This window comes from Durio zibethinus, chromosome 22 (genome assembly GCF_047325235.1).
Source record: "Durio zibethinus cultivar Kanyao isolate XHJ-2024 chromosome 22, ASM4732523v1, whole genome shotgun sequence".
Lineage (NCBI taxonomy): Eukaryota > Viridiplantae > Streptophyta > Magnoliopsida > Malvales > Malvaceae > Durio > Durio zibethinus.
Genome location: NC_143183.1, coordinates 20,839,540 through 20,857,269, shown reverse-complemented (window position 1 = coordinate 20,857,269; position 17,730 = coordinate 20,839,540). Strand labels below are relative to the sequence as shown.

Genomic DNA, 17,730 nt, shown 5'->3' with positions numbered 1-17,730 from the left:
TAACCTTATTATTTCCAAATTAAAAGACAATTGTCTTTATTTAAAACCACAAAATGAAAAAAAAATTAATAATTCTATTAAAGGTATCCTTAGATTTTATATTAACTTAAAAAATAAAATTTAAAGACACATTTTTTTAATAGATCCAAAACATTTAAAATTCACATTTAAGATTTTATTTGTAATTCATAAGAAAATAGAATTTTTTATTATTAACTTGATTAATCATCATGGCATATTTTAAAAATTTATTAAAAAAATTTAGTATAAGCAAGCATAACCTTATTTAAAAGTAAGAGTGTCAAATCTGAAATTTATTTCATTTAATTTATGCAATTATTTTTTTAAAAATTATTTAATATATTTGCAGTATAATTTTTTAATTTTACAAATGAAATAAAAATGATGATACATATCTTATTTCTTTTTTAAATGTATAAAAGATACGTATCACCATTTTAATCCTGTATATGAAGTTAAAAAATTTCACTGATAGCATATTTAATAATTTTTTTTTATTTTTAAGAGATAATATTTAATAAATTTAAAATTTAAATCTAATATTTTAATCACTTTTTTTATTTCTACATTATAATCTTTTAAAAAATTTAAAATAACAAAAAAAATTTCTAAACTTACCACCTTACTTAAATAAGTTCTTATATCTTTATTACACCTAATTAAATTTTTAATTGACAAAAAAAAACTATAACTTTTAATTTATATTTAAATATATGCTAAATTTTAAATTTATATTTAAAAAATGAATGTTTAAAAAAAGAGCTTATTCAAATATAAATAAAGGATAAATATTTATTTAAATATAATAAAAATATAAAAAATAAAATAATTCAAAAAAATTTTAATACTTAAAAAATGTCATAGCATTTTTGTCTCCAAAATATCAAACAATTCTTCAAACAGAAAAGGACATTTAAGTCATTCAACTAAATTCAACATAGCCGTTCAATAATTAAACAAAAAAAAAAATCTAAATGATCAAAGTTTATATAATCTTAGTATCTCTCTCTAAATTTCATCCAAAGTAGAAAAAAACAGTATATTAGATTTCATTTCATAAAAAAAAAAAAAAAATCTCTGTTTTGCTTTCAATTATCATCGCATTTTGCATTTCTCTTCAAAAAAAGAAAATTAAACAAATTAAATGAGAAATTAAATTAGAGTTTCCTGCTTTTGTAATTTTCTTTCTCTTTCAGATCTGATCGCAGATCTCGAATCGCCGGTGTCTGTCTATTCTTTTTTTTCCTCTTTCTCTGGTAATTTAATTTAATTTATTTTATTTTATGTAATTTGAATGCGTGAGTTTTGAGTGACATTTTTTGGATAGGGTTAATAAAATTTCAAGGATCATTGGAAATTGCTTTTTCGAAGAAATTCGCTTTCATGTTCTTCTTCGAATTCGGAATTTCTCGTCCTTGTAAGTGAAGCTTAGTTATATTTTTAGTTTCTTTTTATTTGTTATTAACAATATTATTATTTCTGAATTTTGATTTTGGAGTTTGGTAAAAATTTTTTGGTTTTTTAATTTTTTTTTATGGTAGCATTGATAAACGGATCTTAAAAATTGGCTCCTCAAAGGCGATCGCAGCGCCACATGGGTGGCCAGATGCAGCAAAGCAATGCTGCAGCGACGGCGCTTTACGATCACGCAGGCAGAGGCGGCGGGTCTTCCTTGCACAATGCGGGTCCCACCGGCGGCGATGCCGGTGATGCCGTTATGGCGCGGTGGTTGCAGTCTGCTGGATTGCAGCATCTGGCCTCTCCCTTGGCTTCTACTGGCATCGATCAACGCCTCCTCATGCAGGTAACCAACGCTCTGCTTTTGATTTCCACGTCTGTTGTTGTCGGATTCTTAACCGTTCATTGCTCGATTCAAATGCAGCCAAGTTGAATTGAGTTGATCGTATTTTACTTGCTTTAAATTGTCATTGTTTATGAACTTATTTGGTGAATACACTTGTTGCTATTGCGTTTTACTTAAGGGAAAATATTTTATTAAGTTTCTACATTGTTCTTCACCTAACATGTGTCCTTTTTGCGATTTATATTCCATGCCGAGTTGAAGTGACTTTTGCATGAAGTTCTGAAACTTTCACTTATAGAATGGACAATTAGAGTGGTAAGCGTTTTAAGAAAGTTGGAGTTCATGATTAGTCAATCATTCTGATGCTTGTTTCCTTATTTTCCCATGAGTTTATTCATACTTGTTTCCTTTTCACCGAACTTTCTGTATTTTAGATACTTCCTCTTGTGGTTACTTTATATGTCTAAATGGGTTTACATTTTATGCGCTCTGAGATAATGAGAAGTTACTTTTACATTATTGAAGGGTTATGGAGCACAATCTGCGGAAGAGAAGCAGAGGCTATTCAAATTAATGAGGAACCTCAATTTTAATGGGGAATCTGGGTCGGAGCCATACACACCAACCGCCCAAAGTTCAGGAGGGCCGGCTACGGCTGATGGGTTCTATTCTCCAGAGTTCAGGGGGGATTTTGGGGCTGGGCTTTTGGATCTTCATGCTATGGATGATACAGAGCTTCTGTCTGAGGTATGTTTATAGGGCACTGCACATAGCTTTGCAGGAGTTCCACAATGGTTGATAGCTTGGAAGTTTAGATTGATTACATGCAGCTCTACTATTTTTTCATTCATTTTTGTGGTGATATGGTTGGGTATATCTGCATGTTGTTCCCATTTGATATTTTTAAAATCCAGTAAAATGTTTATTTCAATTTAAGTTTGGTGCAGCATCTTTTTCTTTTACTCTGGAAATAAATTTTGATTTGATTTGTTTGCAGCATGTTATCTCAGAACCTTTTGAGCCATCACCATTCGTGCCTGGTGTTAACAAAGCATTTGACAATGAATTTGATGTGACAAGTAGCCGGCAGCAAAAAGAGCAAAGTGATGCAGATGTTTCCGCTTCATTACTCTCTGCTAATGAGATCAGCATGAGGGAAAATAATGTTGCTAAGATTAAAGTTGTGGTATGTTGGTTTCTAGCCATGGTGCTTCGTTACTCTCTCCTCTTTCTCCCACCCTTATTTCCTTGCCAAGATTAAAATTTATGTTCTCCAGTTTTGTATCTTTTTATTCCTTTCATTGTTGTTCTGCCTTGTGTTTTTATTATTTATCTGGGTTAAGCAAAGTTGATGCATGTATGCATGCATGTTCATAGCACAGCATTATATGCCTTGCTTTTTTAAACTTCCTGGAAAGCTAAAATTTTGTCTTACATGTGGTATAAGGTACGTAAAAGACCACTAAATAAGAAGGAGATTTCTCGGAAGGAGGATGATATAGTAACTGTGAGCGAGAATGCTTTAACTGTCCATGAACCCAAGCTAAAGGTTTGTCCTTTATTCACAGTAGTTAATGCGATATCACTATGTGTTCTTGGGATGAATATTTAGAACTATTGGTGCTTGTTTGATATGTAATTTCTTCACTTTCTTAAATCTGCTTTAATTGTTATGTAAAAGGTGGACTTGACAGCATATGTAGAGAAGCATGAGTTCTGTTTCGATGCTGTTCTGGATGAGCATGTTACCAATGACGAGGTAATACTTAGTTGAAATATATTTCCTGGTTGCTATCCAAATTCCAAATGTGGTTTCTGAATAATGTAGACTATATTTTGACCTAAGTTTGTCCTTTGTTTATTGATTTGTTGTAGCAAAAGATTGATTTAAGCTATAACATGTTCTCTTGTTTGCTTTAATGATTTGTTAGAGAAAAGATTGATTGAAGCTATAACATGTTCTCTTGTTTGCTTTAACAGGTTTATCGTGAAACTGTTGAGCCGATTATTCCCATCATCTTTCAGCGAACAAAAGCCACTTGTTTTGCATATGGGCAAACAGGTGCATAGAGTTTCTGAACTTTCTTCCTGAATGGCAGGCGCATGTGCTATATTTATTATGTTCTATTTTGTAAGCTTGAAGCTATATTCATCTAGAAGGAAAACTTTTTAAAATTTTGAAGTCTACATGCATCTTGGATGGCATCTAGGCGTCTATTCCTTTCAGTTTCTTCCAAAATATATTTTTTACATGAAGATTAGTTCTCAGACCTTCTAGGGGAATTATATTTGGATATAGAAAGTATAAACATCTTTTTAGCTCTGTTTTTTTCTGTTCCATTGTTTGACATTTTCCCTTGTGCCTTACCGAGTATTTTGCTTTGGATTATGTAGATTATTGCTCCCCAAATCATTTTACAATATTCAAAGAGTTGGGAAGTTTGATGTAAAATTTCATTTATCTAAGTTTGTAAAAAGTACAGCAAACCCTTCTGTTAGATCCTTATATCAAAATTGGAAGATTGTATAGGAACTCCCTATAGTATACTTTGTATTGTTCTTTGTAGCAGGTTTTCCTGCTTCTTTGGATGATGAAGTACTACTAATCAAAAAAAAAAAAAAAGAGTTAGGAAGAAATTAGATTCTAGTGAGAACCATAAGCTTTTGGTTAAATGATGTGCTTGGTATTTTGTGGTATTTTAAACATAATGGAGGAAATTATTTGGGGCGTTTAGAATTATTACTAGAAAGTTGATGCATATGATTGGTCTTTGGAATTTAGAGACTGCAAATGTTTGAGTAGATTGATGAGAGAATTAGTGCTAGGAGAACAGCTAGTTCCAGAAAACGAGGGGAAACACTGTTATAAAACTAAAGAAATCACATAAACCTAAGACATGATAGTCATTTTCTCGTTTTCCTTGGTCCTTATTCTTGTTGCACATCTCCTTGTGTTTCTAGTTCATGGTTGTGTGGCATTGTTGCTAATTTCTGCACTATGTCATGGTATATATTTTTGATTTCAGGTAGTGGTAAGACATTCACAATGCAACCATTACCTCTCAGAGCTGCACAAGACCTTGTCAGATACTTGCATCAGCCAGTTTATCGCAATCAGAGATTTAAATTGTGGCTTAGCTATTTTGAGATATATGGTGGAAAACTCTTTGACCTTCTGAGTGATAGAAAGTATTTCCCTTTTCTTTCCTTGCTTATTTGCGTGTGTGTGTGTGTGTGTGTGTGTGTTTTTCATAAATCTTTTCTTTTGGACATATGTGATTGATTTATGATGTGTAATTACTTTGAAATGTGTGCTGGTCTGACTGTCAATTGAGCACAATTTGTCCAATGTCAAGCACACATTTTCTCTTTCAATATGTATCTTTGGTGTAAATGTGGATGCATATATGTATTAATAACAATTAGATCACTCAATAATCTAAATGTTCTCCAATAGGAAACTTTGTATGAGAGAAGATGGGAGACAACAAGTCTGCATTGTTGGACTGCAAGAATTTGAGGTGTCAGATGTGCAAATTGTGAAGGAATACATTGAGAGGGGAAATGCCGCTAGAAGCACAGGATCTACTGGTGCAAATGAGGAATCTTCAAGGTCACATGCTATTTTACAACTTGTCATTAAGAAGCACCCTGAGATAAAGGAGTCCAAGCGGAACAATGATGGGAATGAGCCTAAACCTGGGAAGGTTGTGGGAAAGATTTCTTTTATTGATCTTGCTGGCAGTGAAAGAGGTGCAGACACCACTGATAATGACCGGCAAACTAGGTGAGTTTGAATCTTTCTGTAGGAAAAAGAAGGGTGCCGAAACAACTTTCAAAGGCCTATATACTGGTTGGCTTTGTCTGTCAGCTTGTTAATTGTCTTAAGATGTATTTTTTCACTCCCCACCTGGTTTATTTTTGGCTTGTTCTGATACCACTGGTTTGAATTCTTGCCAGGATCGAGGGGGCTGAAATCAATAAGAGCCTTTTGGCTCTTAAGGAGTGCATTCGTGCTCTGGACAATGACCACATCCATATACCATTTCGTGGGAGCAAACTCACTGAAGTGCTCCGTGACTCGTTTGTCGGCAATTCAAGGACTGTTATGATATCCTGTATTTCTCCAAATGCAGGTTCATGTGAACACACTCTCAATACTTTGAGATATGCTGATAGGTATGCTTGTTTCTATATTGAGCCTCCACAAAATGGACTTCCTTTGTTGCAATAGATTGTATTTTTGTACTTGTTGACTAAATAAGGATTATTATCATCCAAACGAACAGGGTTAAAAGTCTTTCCAAAAGTGGTAATCCGAAAAAAGATCAGGCTGTAAATTCATTACCACCAAGTAATAAGGATGCTTCTTCAGCATCTTCTCTTTCAGCTACTGCAGGTGTAGAAGATGTTTATGAGACACAACAGGAAGTAAAAGTTGTTGATACAGGTCCAAGGGTTGTAGAGAAAGATGTTTATACTGTTGACTTTGAAAAACAACCCTCAACTTTTTTGTCAAGTTACCCTTTCAACGGGAGGGAGGAAAGTGAAATAGCCTCTGGCCCAGTGGATAGGGAGAGATTTGAAGTGAATAATAATTATGGAGGTTCTACAAGTCAAAGAGTTTACTCATCAAATTCTCAAAATTCAGCTGATACAGAAGAGAGATTGCAGAAGGTGTCACCACCTCGTAAAAAAGTGACTAGAGAAGAAAAATCAGAGAAGATGGGGAACCGGGCCAAGAAAGATGGAGGTGGATCTGATTTGTCCACTACAAACTCTAGGCAGGCTAATGCTGTTAATTATAACAGCACAAATAATGGACATAGACAATATGATCCTGAGCCTCCTACTGATGAGAATATCAATGCAATACTTGAGGTAGGCCATCAATATGGTTCATTTTGTTTTATTATAGTAGGGGCTCTCATGATTTTCTTCATTTTGTGTATACTTTTGTTCGTTGCAGGAGGAAGAGGCTCTAATTGCTGCTCATAGAAAAGAAATTGAGGATACAATGGAGATTGTTCGTGAAGTAAGTAACCTCGCAATTGATATGTGGTGAAAATTTTCATGTTTGAGTATTATGTTGTGAAGCACTTACATTCATTACTCACAGCTAATAATTGAGTCTGCCATCCTTGCTGATCAGTGATTTGCACAAAAGACCAACTACTTTAAGTTATTTTTTCTGGGTCATGCTCTACCTGACCTGAACTATGCTATTGAACCTACGACCCACGTCAATAAGCTGGAAAAATGATCTTTTTCTGTTTTCACAGTTAAACCACTGCTCATCTTGTTTCGCATCCCTATTACAGGAAATGAAGCTTTTGGCTGAGGTGGACCAACCAGGCAGCCTCATCGACAATTATGTGACCCAGCTGAGCTTTGTGCTTTCACGCAAGGCTGCTGGTCTGGTGAGCCTCCAAGCTCGCCTTGCCAGGTTCCAGCATCGACTAAAAGAGCAGGAGATACTGAGTCGGAAGAGAGTTCCTAGTTAAGGCAGCAGTTTGTTCTCTGCTCTCATTACTGCAATCAGACCCTGTCCTGTAATTTCCCTTCTCATGTAGATTGTTATGGAACTATTTGTCCTGGTGGACATTTACATTAAATATTGCTATAAACAGATAAATGTTTCACTTAAATGAATCTACTCGGTTCTGGCAGTCAATGCTTGGAGCTGTTTTAGAGTCTTGAGAGGAAATTAAAAAGTGGACAGATGGTCTTTCACTCAGGCATCAATGTTGCTGATAACATACATGTTTCCTGCTAATACAATGGCAACGATGATTCAGGTGCATCCGAATGTGGCAATTTCTTGTTTAGATGAATCTGATGTGTTCTTGTTGAGAATGATACGGGTTTGTGGCCTTCTGTTGTTTAATGGGTGAGAAGGAAATGTTTTCGTAAGTCATTTCTAGGAAAGCAGGAAAAGGAAAATAGAGTATTTTTCCCCTTTATATTGTTTATTTGTACTCTTGAAAAGTATATTTTGCTTTTGAAGAATTATAAATGTTAAATATTTCCAAATGCCCTTAAACAGTCCATCTTATCAAATATTGCATTTCAATCTCATCGTTCATATGAATGATTTGTATATCAAATTTTTATATTTGATATAATTGCATTGTTTCAATTATGAGCTCAATGTAAATCTATATGATCCAAACCCAAAATTTAAAAATATTTTAAATTTCCTTCGAACCCGAAATAACTCACTCTGACGTGACAAATCAGCCCTACCCAATTGCCACCTCCAGGTTGAATCTGAGTTGTAATTTTATGATCCAAGGTGAAAAGTAGAAAGATTTGGCACCAGGAAAATATAAAGCAAATGGAAAGGGCAGAGGGAAGACAGAAAGCGTATCCGACTCCAAAAAAGATAAGGTATTAGACGCAGGATCACAATATGATTGACATTTTGATACCCCAAATTCCGTTAGGCCTTGACCTCTTTTCTATATATATAAAAAGACATATCACTACCATTGGGAGAAGCTCAAAAGCTGCAAATAAAAAGCCAGGCACAACTGATTCAAAAGAGAGATGGGAAGATGTTTGAAGTAAAAGGAGAGACCTTTTCATGGTATATGGAAAAGATACAAACAAAACCCTGTCTTCAGAAAGTTCTGCTGCCCTACATCTCATGCCTTGCATTTACACTTAAAGCAACTAATTACGCCTTGTACGCTAGTGGCGTACTTCGCCAAGTCATTACATTGATAATCTGATCAGAAGAAAACTCTGACACACCGTTCCAATTCCTAGTAAAAGCCTTCTCAGTAGTTTAGACGAGCAGGCATATCTATACATATCAAAAAAAAAAAAAAAACCCCAAAGATCTTAAAATTGCAGATACGTTATCAGTGCAGGTGAGTTCACACTTTTAATCAATCGGCTTTCAATCTCAGAATTTCCTTGGCTGTCCTTGATCGAAAATAGGGCATGTGTTCCTACAAAAGCATGGAAAATCACAACTCAGTTTGAAGACAACATCAAATCATCATTTACTTCATGCTACAGAACAGTTTCTTCTTGGCAATCTGCCCAGAAGCTGGATAAAATTCGGCAGGCTGAGGTTTCAAAAGGAGAGTGTGCAGATGCCTCACCAAAGAAATTCTTTTAAGTTTTTCTTAGCAATCAGAGATTAATAGTCAGACCTCATGTTTCAAACAGAATGTGTGTGCATGTGGGAATATCACCGATATGTGCTTCCACCTCTTGCAATATATTTTGGCAGATAGATGATAGATTTTATATCCCAATTTAACCTAAGTACTGCAGTTTAATCACACAAAACAAAGAATAAAAAAGAGAATTACATGCCTAAGAAATCATTGTCCATGGACTAACCTGGTCAAAACAAAGACTTAAGCCTCTGCTATAAAAGTCGATATATTTTAACATAAACATGCCACAGTCAAACCTGTACATAAAGAAAATTGTTTAGGGAACCAATTCAAATTCTAATAGAAAAGGCACATGACACCATGAAACTAGCAGTAATAGTTAACAATAATAGTTAATTATGAGCAGTAATGGTTAATTAAGGGAGGTACTGTAATTACTATGTTAATTTGGGTTCATCAAATATCTGGAACCAATTGCCATAAAGGGTTAGTACAAAAAGGATCAGATACCTAAATAGCTACTGTATAATAAGTTACTTAACGGAATAGTTATTTGTTTATGCAATTAGCTTATTGAGAATAGGTATTCTGAGCACTGATCTTTAAAACATGACTGAAACGGATAATGGAATACGCACCCATTCTCCTGTGCGGGAAGGTCTTCAACATATTCTTGTTCCCAAGAACTTACATCGATGTACTTTCCACTCTTGTCCCTCACTTCTTCAACAAAGTATTTTGCCTGGCACATAACAACCAATATTAAACAAGTTTTGCAGAGGTGCCAAAAATCATATATGAACTTTTTCTTTGATAATATATATATATATATATATATATATAATATAGAGGGAAGAGTGGGAAGGATGGGCTGGGAGATAAGTAAACCCTATTATCATGAATTAGACAACAAAGATTAACAGCATAAAGAAGTAGCAGGCGAATGAGTCTTGCAGCCAATAGGGATCTTAAACTTCAATCCCTCTTACATTTAAACTACATAATGCACTTTGAATCAATTAATTACATGCATCAAAATAATATGACATCTAAAGAGGAAAGATGTCACTGAAAATAATACCAATGCTCTCAGCACTTTAGCATCTCTTCCTTTTAGTGAATCAAGATACTGGAACTTCTGATCTTTCTTATTGATAACTGCCAAGCACCAATGTATTTCTTTGTGTATGGGGACAAATATCTGAGCAAAATGGAATAATTGATTTAGGGATAAATACCATTTCATGCAAAACAAATGATTGTAGAAAGAAAAGATAAATACTTACTTTATCACAGTCTAATAGGTAATACCCCAACTTCCTTTGTGAAGTCCATCTTTTGACAGCTTTATAGTTATAGCCACTCTCTGGACTCACTAACTGAGCATCATAAATCAGAAGGGAAAAAGTAGTTGAGAAATGATAGTTAAAAAGACTTGCATGAAAGAGCAAAGTATGGTAAGCGGAAATTGAAGGCGGTAGAAGAGCAAGTAACTACCTTCTTATAGAAGAAGGTGTTGAAGAAATGACATTTCAGAAACTTATTTGGCTCTCTGTTTTCCCTTTCTTTCAGTAATTCAAGATATAGATTAATGACCTACAAAACAGAAATTAGATGCGTGTTAAAACCAGATTACCAGCTAACTTAGTTCTAGAATGTCCTAATTGCATGTAGACAAATTAACAAATCCTTTCAGTTACTACTATCTGCAGATACACAATACAAGAAATAACCATGAAAGTAAATGAATATGACCTCATCATTCAACCATGCGCTTGGTTTCAGACATTGCAAAACTTCTCCTCTAATATCAATGCTTGAGTTCTCATGAGAGACCAATATCTTCTTCCTGCAAAAGCAAGTGCAAACAATGTTACAGCACAATTAACACCCAATAAAATAATCAAATACTAACACATGCATATTACATACCAGTTCTTTGCAGAAAAAGCATGGGAAACCTCAGCCATCTCCTCCTCCGTAAGAGGGATAAAAGGTTCACGAGGTATCGCCTGAAATTTGATAAATAATAAGTTAATGCCATCATTTTGAACAAACTACAAATGCCTTTTATTCTATTATAGAAGCAACAAAAATTCTTCAAAAGACACTACAAGGACAATGCAACTCAATTAAAACTAAGCAAGCAAAAGGATTCACCTCTTCTTGTTCCTCCTCCGGTTTCTTCTCAGGTCGCAATGCTTGAAGTCCAGTGATACGCTTCTCATTCAACTCAATCTGAAAATTCAAATCTTTCAACTTGGATGTTCTCCTCTCTGCACTCATCAGCAACTTCTTATAAGCTTCTAAATCAGTAACATTGGAAAACTCCCTCAATGACAACATATCCAACGCACCCTCCACTCTCGAACTCCCGTTATACAACTCAGTTACCGCAGATGAAGATGATGGTTGGACATGCCTCTCTTCCTCTTCCACATTATTCTTCCCTTTTTCAATAACCTCAATCTCTTCAACACTAAAATCATCAGAAACCACCTCTTTTTCTTTCTCCTCATCATCCTCCACAAAAATCACTTCTTTTTCCTTCTTAAGGTACCTCAAAGCACCCAAAGCTTGCCTTTTTGCATCACTTAATCTACGACTCAGAAAACTCCCCATAGAGCTTTTTACAGAATCCTGATTATGATTTGAAGCTGATAACACAAATTTAAGGTGTCTAACAGGGGCATGAACTTCTCTAGGAAAAGGAGACTTAGCTTCTGGGTAACGAGAGATTCTCAAAACCGTGTTGTTGGAGGATAAAATTACTTTTTCTGGGCTTTGATTCATCAAAGAAAATCTGGGTTTTTTAGAAAGTTGAGAATCTGGGGAATTTGAATATGAGGCTTTGTTTTTGTGATTGAAATTGGAATTGAAATACTCATCACCACCCCGTTTCCTATTACTTGCTAAAGCACCCATTGATGAAATTTACAAACTGCAACCCCTAAAAACTCAATACCCATTTAAAGAAAACCATGAAATGAAGATTTGGTAGGTTAGGGTTTTTATAAAAACCCTAAAATCTTATAAACCAAAACAACCGTTTTTGAAGTAAAATATTGAAAACCCAGAATTTGAAAAACCCAGATATATCAAAACCCCATAAAAAGGTAGGATTTTTCTAAGACTAAACCAAGACAAGAAGTTTTCAAGAGGAGGAAATAATGGGGGAAATGGGAAGAAAATTTATGGAAAATTTTGAAAAATTTTCAAGGAATTGTGTTAACCGATGCTGCTACTGGGGCTGTAATTTGAATCTGAAGAAGAAATGAAGATTGAATCCGTTAAAGAGTTGATGAGATTGGAAATTGGATTTGGAATTTTTGCATTTTTGCTTTCCCGGGACAAAAAAGAATCAACTTTGTATGAACGGTGCGTTTTTAGGTTTAGGTTTTTATCTCTTCTTTTTTCCATAAGATTAAGGATTTTTTTTTTTTTTGTTTTAGGGGAATTAATTTTACTAAAACGAAGCTATCACTTTTTATTTTTGTGCATTTTTAGCTTACTATTAATTAATTCATGAAAGAGCGAAAATTTTAATGAAAAAAATTTCTTGATGACTTATATCTAAAGGAAAAAAAACAATTAATGCATTATTTTTTCTTCAAATTTGAAAAAATAATAAATAAAATTTATTTTTTAAAATAATAACTAAATCATTCTTAATCCGTGTCTACAGACATGTCCAAATTAAGATATTTGGAGATAACTTTCAAGTTATTGAATCCCCAAAATTTTTTGCAGGATAAAATTGATTAAAAATTCTTGTATTCGGCATTGATTCCATTGGGAAGTGATTTAAGGAGTTTTTTTTTTTTTTTTTTTTTTCTGTATTTTGTAATACTTGACTTACATATAATTAACTATGAAAAAAGGGGAAAAAAAGAACAAATTTGACATACAAGAATTACAATTGATCATCACTAAAAACTGCACAGGACAATGGATGTCAGGTTTTAGTTTCGTACAATTGTCCTTGCACAAGGAAAAAGTATCAGCAATTTATGCTAAAGATCCAATATGGATGAATGCTGAGATTTTTGTTTGATTTCAAACAAGCTGCACGACAGCAGCTACTCTTAAGGCTCCATTTTGAAGAAGATCAGCAAGCTCATCGAACAGCAGAGCTGTCCGCCATCCCCATCCTTTGGGGGCTTTTGGTAAAAGAGTGCCCCTCTGTTTGAAGCTTCCGAACACCATGACTTCTCGCTTTGATGGACAAATTAACTGGAAAATGAAGGCATAAGATGCGGAGAAACAAAAAAACATCATCTTCGCGTAAGATTATTATCGAAATAACAGAGAGAATGGACTTGCAACTCTTTTCTAACATGTCTATTACCTGGTATCGGGCGGTAACCTTTTCGCGAGAATCTACATACGTGTGAACCTGAAAAAAGGATGTTTGTTATTACTCAAAAGCTCTGGTTAAATTCTTGGTTACCAAGATCTAAACAGCAAAAGGTTGTTCCACAGACGAAATAAAAGACCATATCACGCTTCGATTTGGCAAAAGAGGGCTGACCTTTCTGAGAGAGTCAGTTATCTCAGCCTTCCGCCGGTGAAGAAATAATCCTGAAGCAAGAGAAGAAAGGAGTTGAGAAAATTTTTTTGCAAAATCATCTCTATTGACCTTGAAAAACACAGGATAAAATGTTCTTAAGGTCGATCCTTCCATTAATTAGAACATTACCTAGAGTCCTACGTCCTTGAGGATCTTCATCATTAAAGGCCTGAACACTAACCTGTAAATTGAAATAGATCTTATAATGCAAATCTTCATACAAGAATGCTTGATATCAAGAAGTTTTATAAGCAGGAGAATTAGAAGCCATTTGAGAACATTCAAAACTGGAGCATCAGGTTATAGTTTTTAAGTTTTTTCAGTTTCATAATTTTCTTTCAGAGAAAAAATCTTCATATTTGGATAATATGAGATCTTAAGACATGTATGGGGTCAAACTAAATCAGTTTCTAAAAGGTTCTTCATAATCAATTACCTTCCACAAAGAACCAGCATAAAAGAATTCTGGAGAGTGCTTGACTTGACCGTCACTGAGCCTGTGCACATCCTCAAATTCAACCCTGTAGAGCCAGCAAAAGATTTACAGAACATTATCAGAATAAGTCTTCAACTTTGAAGCACCAAATAAAAAGAAAAGGACAACTGGTGACACGAGTTTGGGGGATTTTAACAGAGGCAGTATAGAACAGATGGCATCCTAAAATCCCAATGACTGAGGTCTTGCTTCTCTTGAATATAACAAGTGATCATTGTTAGAAACAAGATCAAGAATGCCGACCCTATTAGTAACTAATGGAGGTCAAATGTAGTACTAATAGTAAGTTATCTTCCAAGAAAAGAGAATAATGCTCAAGTAAGACACCGAGCGGAAAGATTTGCACCTTTAATTGTATGTACCAACCTCTGCAGTTCACAGAAGCTCTCATATGACCTCTTTCAAATTACAAAGCAGAAACCGATAGTTATTCATAATAAAAATAACCTACCCAAAACGAAAGGGAGGGAAGTGACTCAGAGGGGTTTTCATGTCCAATGATATAGAAGAATTAGTTGCATTCTCCCACTCAATTCCAATGTCATGTTCTGGTGACTCTAATATCTGCATGGCAATCCCACTAGTAGCTGGCCCAGCAATCGAAGTTACAGGCACTCTGCTTTGCAGATCCGTCTCGTAATTCCTCTCCATTTGTTCTTCATGAACATTACTGACATTACTTCCTCCTTGGCTTAACTCAACCAGAGCTGTTAACCCACCTCCAGACATGTCTCCATTATGGTCAGCTCTAGCCTCTGAATCATCATTAGCAAGAGATTGCTGGCCATTTCTGTTGCCCATACCAAAGGGTACACGTGAAAAGACAAAACGTGTTGGAGTCCATGCAGTGGCAGGAACAAAAGTAGCACCACGTCCAATACCTGCAAGACCATCAATAGGCCCCCTGACATGCACTCTTACTGGCCTAATCAGGCCATTTCCTTCAGCTTGAGCATTGTCAGCCACATATACATTTCCAATGTTGCCAGTTAGATGATTTTGATCATGCTCTTGCACGTAATAACCTGTAGTAGCCACTCCATGTGGAACGCGAAATGGCTGCCTGCAGGCGCATTGCATGCTAGTAAGGCAGCACTTTTTGCATGTGTCAGCTCCAATTTCTTGCACCCGCTGGCTTAATAGCATCTACATAATAGCCATACAAATATGATCAAATCCTTATCAAAGCCAGAAGCAGAGGCCATACCACTAACAAATTATAAATGCTTAAATTAGAAAGGGAAAAAGTAACGACTTCCAGGACAAAAGGTAAAAGAAGTCTTTGCCATGTTCCATATGTCTAACTAAAATATTATTCAAACACCACCAGATTCAAGGACTTCCCAAATATTCAATCCAAAACCTCTTTATCAATACCACTTGCATCTATCACTAACATAACAGTTAATATGCACTTGATAGAACAGACATGGGAACAAATAGGTACAGAAAACAAACCTGAAGCCAAAGACCATCATTCACAGCTTTGCAAGGAAAACCCAACTCTTCAAGTTGCTTCCTCACATTCAAAAGTGCCTCAAAGGACATGTTGCTATATAGAAGAGATCCCCCTTCTAATATATTGACAAAAGCATCATATTCCTCACCACGAACCCCGCAGTTCCCTTTTGCATAGCTTTTTACCTGTCTTTTACCCACAACCCTGCCACCCCAAGAAAGAGAAGCCACGCCACATCTTCCCCAATCATTCAACATAGGCCCACCACAGGAAGAGGTCACTGAAGAGCAATGCCTTGATTGATCGCTTGCAAGCCAATTATTGTTATTCAAATGGTAGCACGAGGCTTCCTCAGATGGTCCTTCCATTGCTATTCCTCCACTTGTTCCTACACCAATTGGCATTTCAACATATGAACATGAAGTTCTTATCCCCTCTGCATCTGAAAACGAGTTACTAATTGATAACGACTGATCCATGTTGCAGGGATACATACGCTCTGAGTGAGCATATTCAGGTTGCTGCACCTGTTGGTACGACGAGCTAGATGCTCCTGCCTGGAAGTCAACCATGCAATCTGCAAGCTCAACCAGGAGTTTCTGAGCAGCATTACATTGCTCTAGGTCATCTTTTAAACTTAGGCGTCCCAGTTCAGATTCCAACCTGTTATCAGGACAGCTATCAACTAAATCTTTTCCCTTTGCTTTAGACGACTCATGAGAAGCCCCCATTGCCATCTCAGCAGACGAACTTTCTTGATCAGAACGTTCAGTCTGGTAAAAAGCACCTTTTGCAAGGAGGGTGTATAATGCCAGTTCAAACCTTTCAATAAAAATGAAAACACTGGTTCATCCAACTGTACAAACAAGAACCACAAAACCAAAGTTAACAGCCTGCCCACACATCTTACCGTTTTTCTTCACTAGGCACCCACAGCTCATCAGAGGTCAGCAATGCATGTAAAGTCTGAGAAGAAAGTTTAGGTAGCACCTATCCATTATGAGAAGAACCAATGACCAGTTAGAGAAGCTGCTATTGAAAAAAATTCATAACAAATACCATTCACCATTAACCTACACTAGAGGAAAAAATTTTCGGCTTCTTAAATTTCATTCTCTCTTAATCTTGTTAGTTCCATTATTTTTTTAGTCCTAATATCATCGCTACAAACACGAATGGGAGTTGGTAAGCACCAAAAACTTGACCTTTTCAGCTTTACCTCTTTCAATTCCATGGCACCACTTTGACAAAGATATCCCCAGCAAGCATTTCTCACCCTTTCTCCATGTATCCCATAATCTTGACTCTCAGCAAAAACCTAAATTTACATCAAAATTTCAATGAAAGAAACAAAAAAAAAAAAAGGGAAAAAATAAAAAGAAATTGTGAAATTATCATTCCAAACCTGATAAGCTAAGAAATTCGAAGTCCACAGCTCAGATATAATAAAATCCGTGCATATAGCACATAGATCCTATAATCAGTTTCACATGCCAAAAAAAAAAAGAAAAAAAATAGCAATTTAAATTCATTATACATATAATGATAAAAATTAAAAAAAAAAAAAAAGCCGATCTTTTTAACGACCTGAAGATCAAGAAATGAAGCAGCAGCTAAAACGCGAAATGCGTTATTATCATTAAGCTTGGGGTGGTGTCCGTACAAATAGGCCAACGCGATCGCGATCGCTTCACCATTAACGTTGTTATCGTCGACATTTAACGCTACAATCGGAGCATTGGCTTCTTTCCAAGGCCCGTGCAACATGTTCCTGATTAAAAAAAAAGAAATCTAAATCAGAATTTTATAAGCAAGAATCTAGGTCTTTGTTTGTTTGTTTTTTTATTTGGAGAACCTGAAGTAGGAGCTGCGGGAGAGGATTAGGCGGTGGAGGTGGTAGGTGGACCCCATGGTGTTAACGACGATGTCGGAAAAGGAACCGCCGTTGAAACCTTCCATTTGGATATGTTCGCAAAGGGAATTCAGGTTACAATCGACGGCTCTGAGTTCGCCTCTGCTCCGATCGTTGTCGGAGTGCTGTTGTGGAGGCGACGGCGGCGGAATCGTCATTTTCAATTGCTGCTAGTTGTGGCGGTGCGTTGGCGGCCCGTACTATCGGGGATTCGAGAATTGCGGTTCCATTTCCTGTTTAACGTTGTCGTTTAAGATCACGAGTAAGAGAGAGAGAAAGCCATTGACACCAGAGAAAACAAAGTGAGAACTTTGCTTTTCCTTTTTTTTTTCCAC

At 35.7% G+C, this 17,730-nt stretch overlaps 3 protein-coding genes across 9 annotated transcripts; 1 reads left to right on the top strand and 2 right to left on the bottom strand.

Annotated features, from left to right (window-relative positions):
- The first annotated feature begins 1,038 nt into the window (after positions 1-1,038).
- Positions 1,039-7,862, top strand: LOC111306861 (kinesin-like protein KIN-13A). Of its 6 annotated transcripts, XM_089751302.1 has the most exons (15): positions 1,039-1,277; positions 1,349-1,438; positions 1,563-1,825; positions 2,351-2,572; positions 2,823-3,011; positions 3,273-3,374; positions 3,507-3,584; positions 3,806-3,887; positions 4,852-5,014; positions 5,283-5,612; positions 5,786-6,004; positions 6,115-6,706; positions 6,795-6,860; positions 7,147-7,377; positions 7,496-7,862. In XM_089751302.1, the coding sequence occupies exons 3-14, from the start codon at positions 1,616-1,618 to the stop codon at positions 7,327-7,329; spliced, it is 2,436 nt and encodes an 811-aa protein (XP_089607428.1). In that variant the 5' UTR covers positions 1,039-1,277; positions 1,349-1,438; positions 1,563-1,615; the 3' UTR covers positions 7,330-7,377; positions 7,496-7,862. The 6 variants fall into 6 exon arrangements, with proteins under 6 accessions (XP_089607428.1, XP_022760572.2, XP_022760571.2 ...); XM_022904837.2 differs by having other exon boundaries at positions 1,039-1,243; positions 7,147-7,862; XM_022904836.2 differs by having other exon boundaries at positions 7,147-7,862.
- A 523-nt stretch (positions 7,863-8,385) lies between these two features.
- Positions 8,386-12,331, bottom strand: LOC111306862 (ubiquitin-like-specific protease ESD4). The gene is made up of 9 exons (XM_022904841.2): positions 11,119-12,331; positions 10,891-10,970; positions 10,714-10,807; positions 10,456-10,554; positions 10,245-10,337; positions 10,040-10,159; positions 9,597-9,700; positions 9,182-9,254; positions 8,386-8,781 (listed from the first exon to the last, which is right to left on the bottom strand). Exons 1-9 carry the CDS (start codon positions 11,881-11,883, stop codon positions 8,719-8,721), a joined length of 1,491 nt encoding a protein of 496 aa, XP_022760576.2. The 5' UTR covers positions 11,884-12,331; the 3' UTR covers positions 8,386-8,718.
- Positions 12,332-12,840: 509 nt separating this feature from the next.
- Positions 12,841-17,712, bottom strand: LOC111306860 (uncharacterized). Of its 2 annotated transcripts, XM_022904835.2 has the most exons (13): positions 17,339-17,712; positions 17,071-17,254; positions 16,889-16,957; positions 16,703-16,801; positions 16,394-16,473; positions 15,980-16,305; positions 15,483-15,871; positions 14,476-15,170; positions 13,965-14,049; positions 13,658-13,709; positions 13,490-13,539; positions 13,307-13,354; positions 12,841-13,191 (listed from the first exon to the last, which is right to left on the bottom strand). In XM_022904835.2, the coding sequence occupies exons 1-13, from the start codon at positions 17,551-17,553 to the stop codon at positions 13,015-13,017; spliced, it is 2,469 nt and encodes an 822-aa protein (XP_022760570.1). In that variant the 5' UTR covers positions 17,554-17,712; the 3' UTR covers positions 12,841-13,014. The 2 variants fall into 2 exon arrangements, with proteins under 2 accessions (XP_022760570.1, XP_022760569.1); XM_022904834.2 differs by having other exon boundaries at positions 15,483-16,305.
- Between the last annotated feature and the right edge of the window lie 18 nt (positions 17,713-17,730).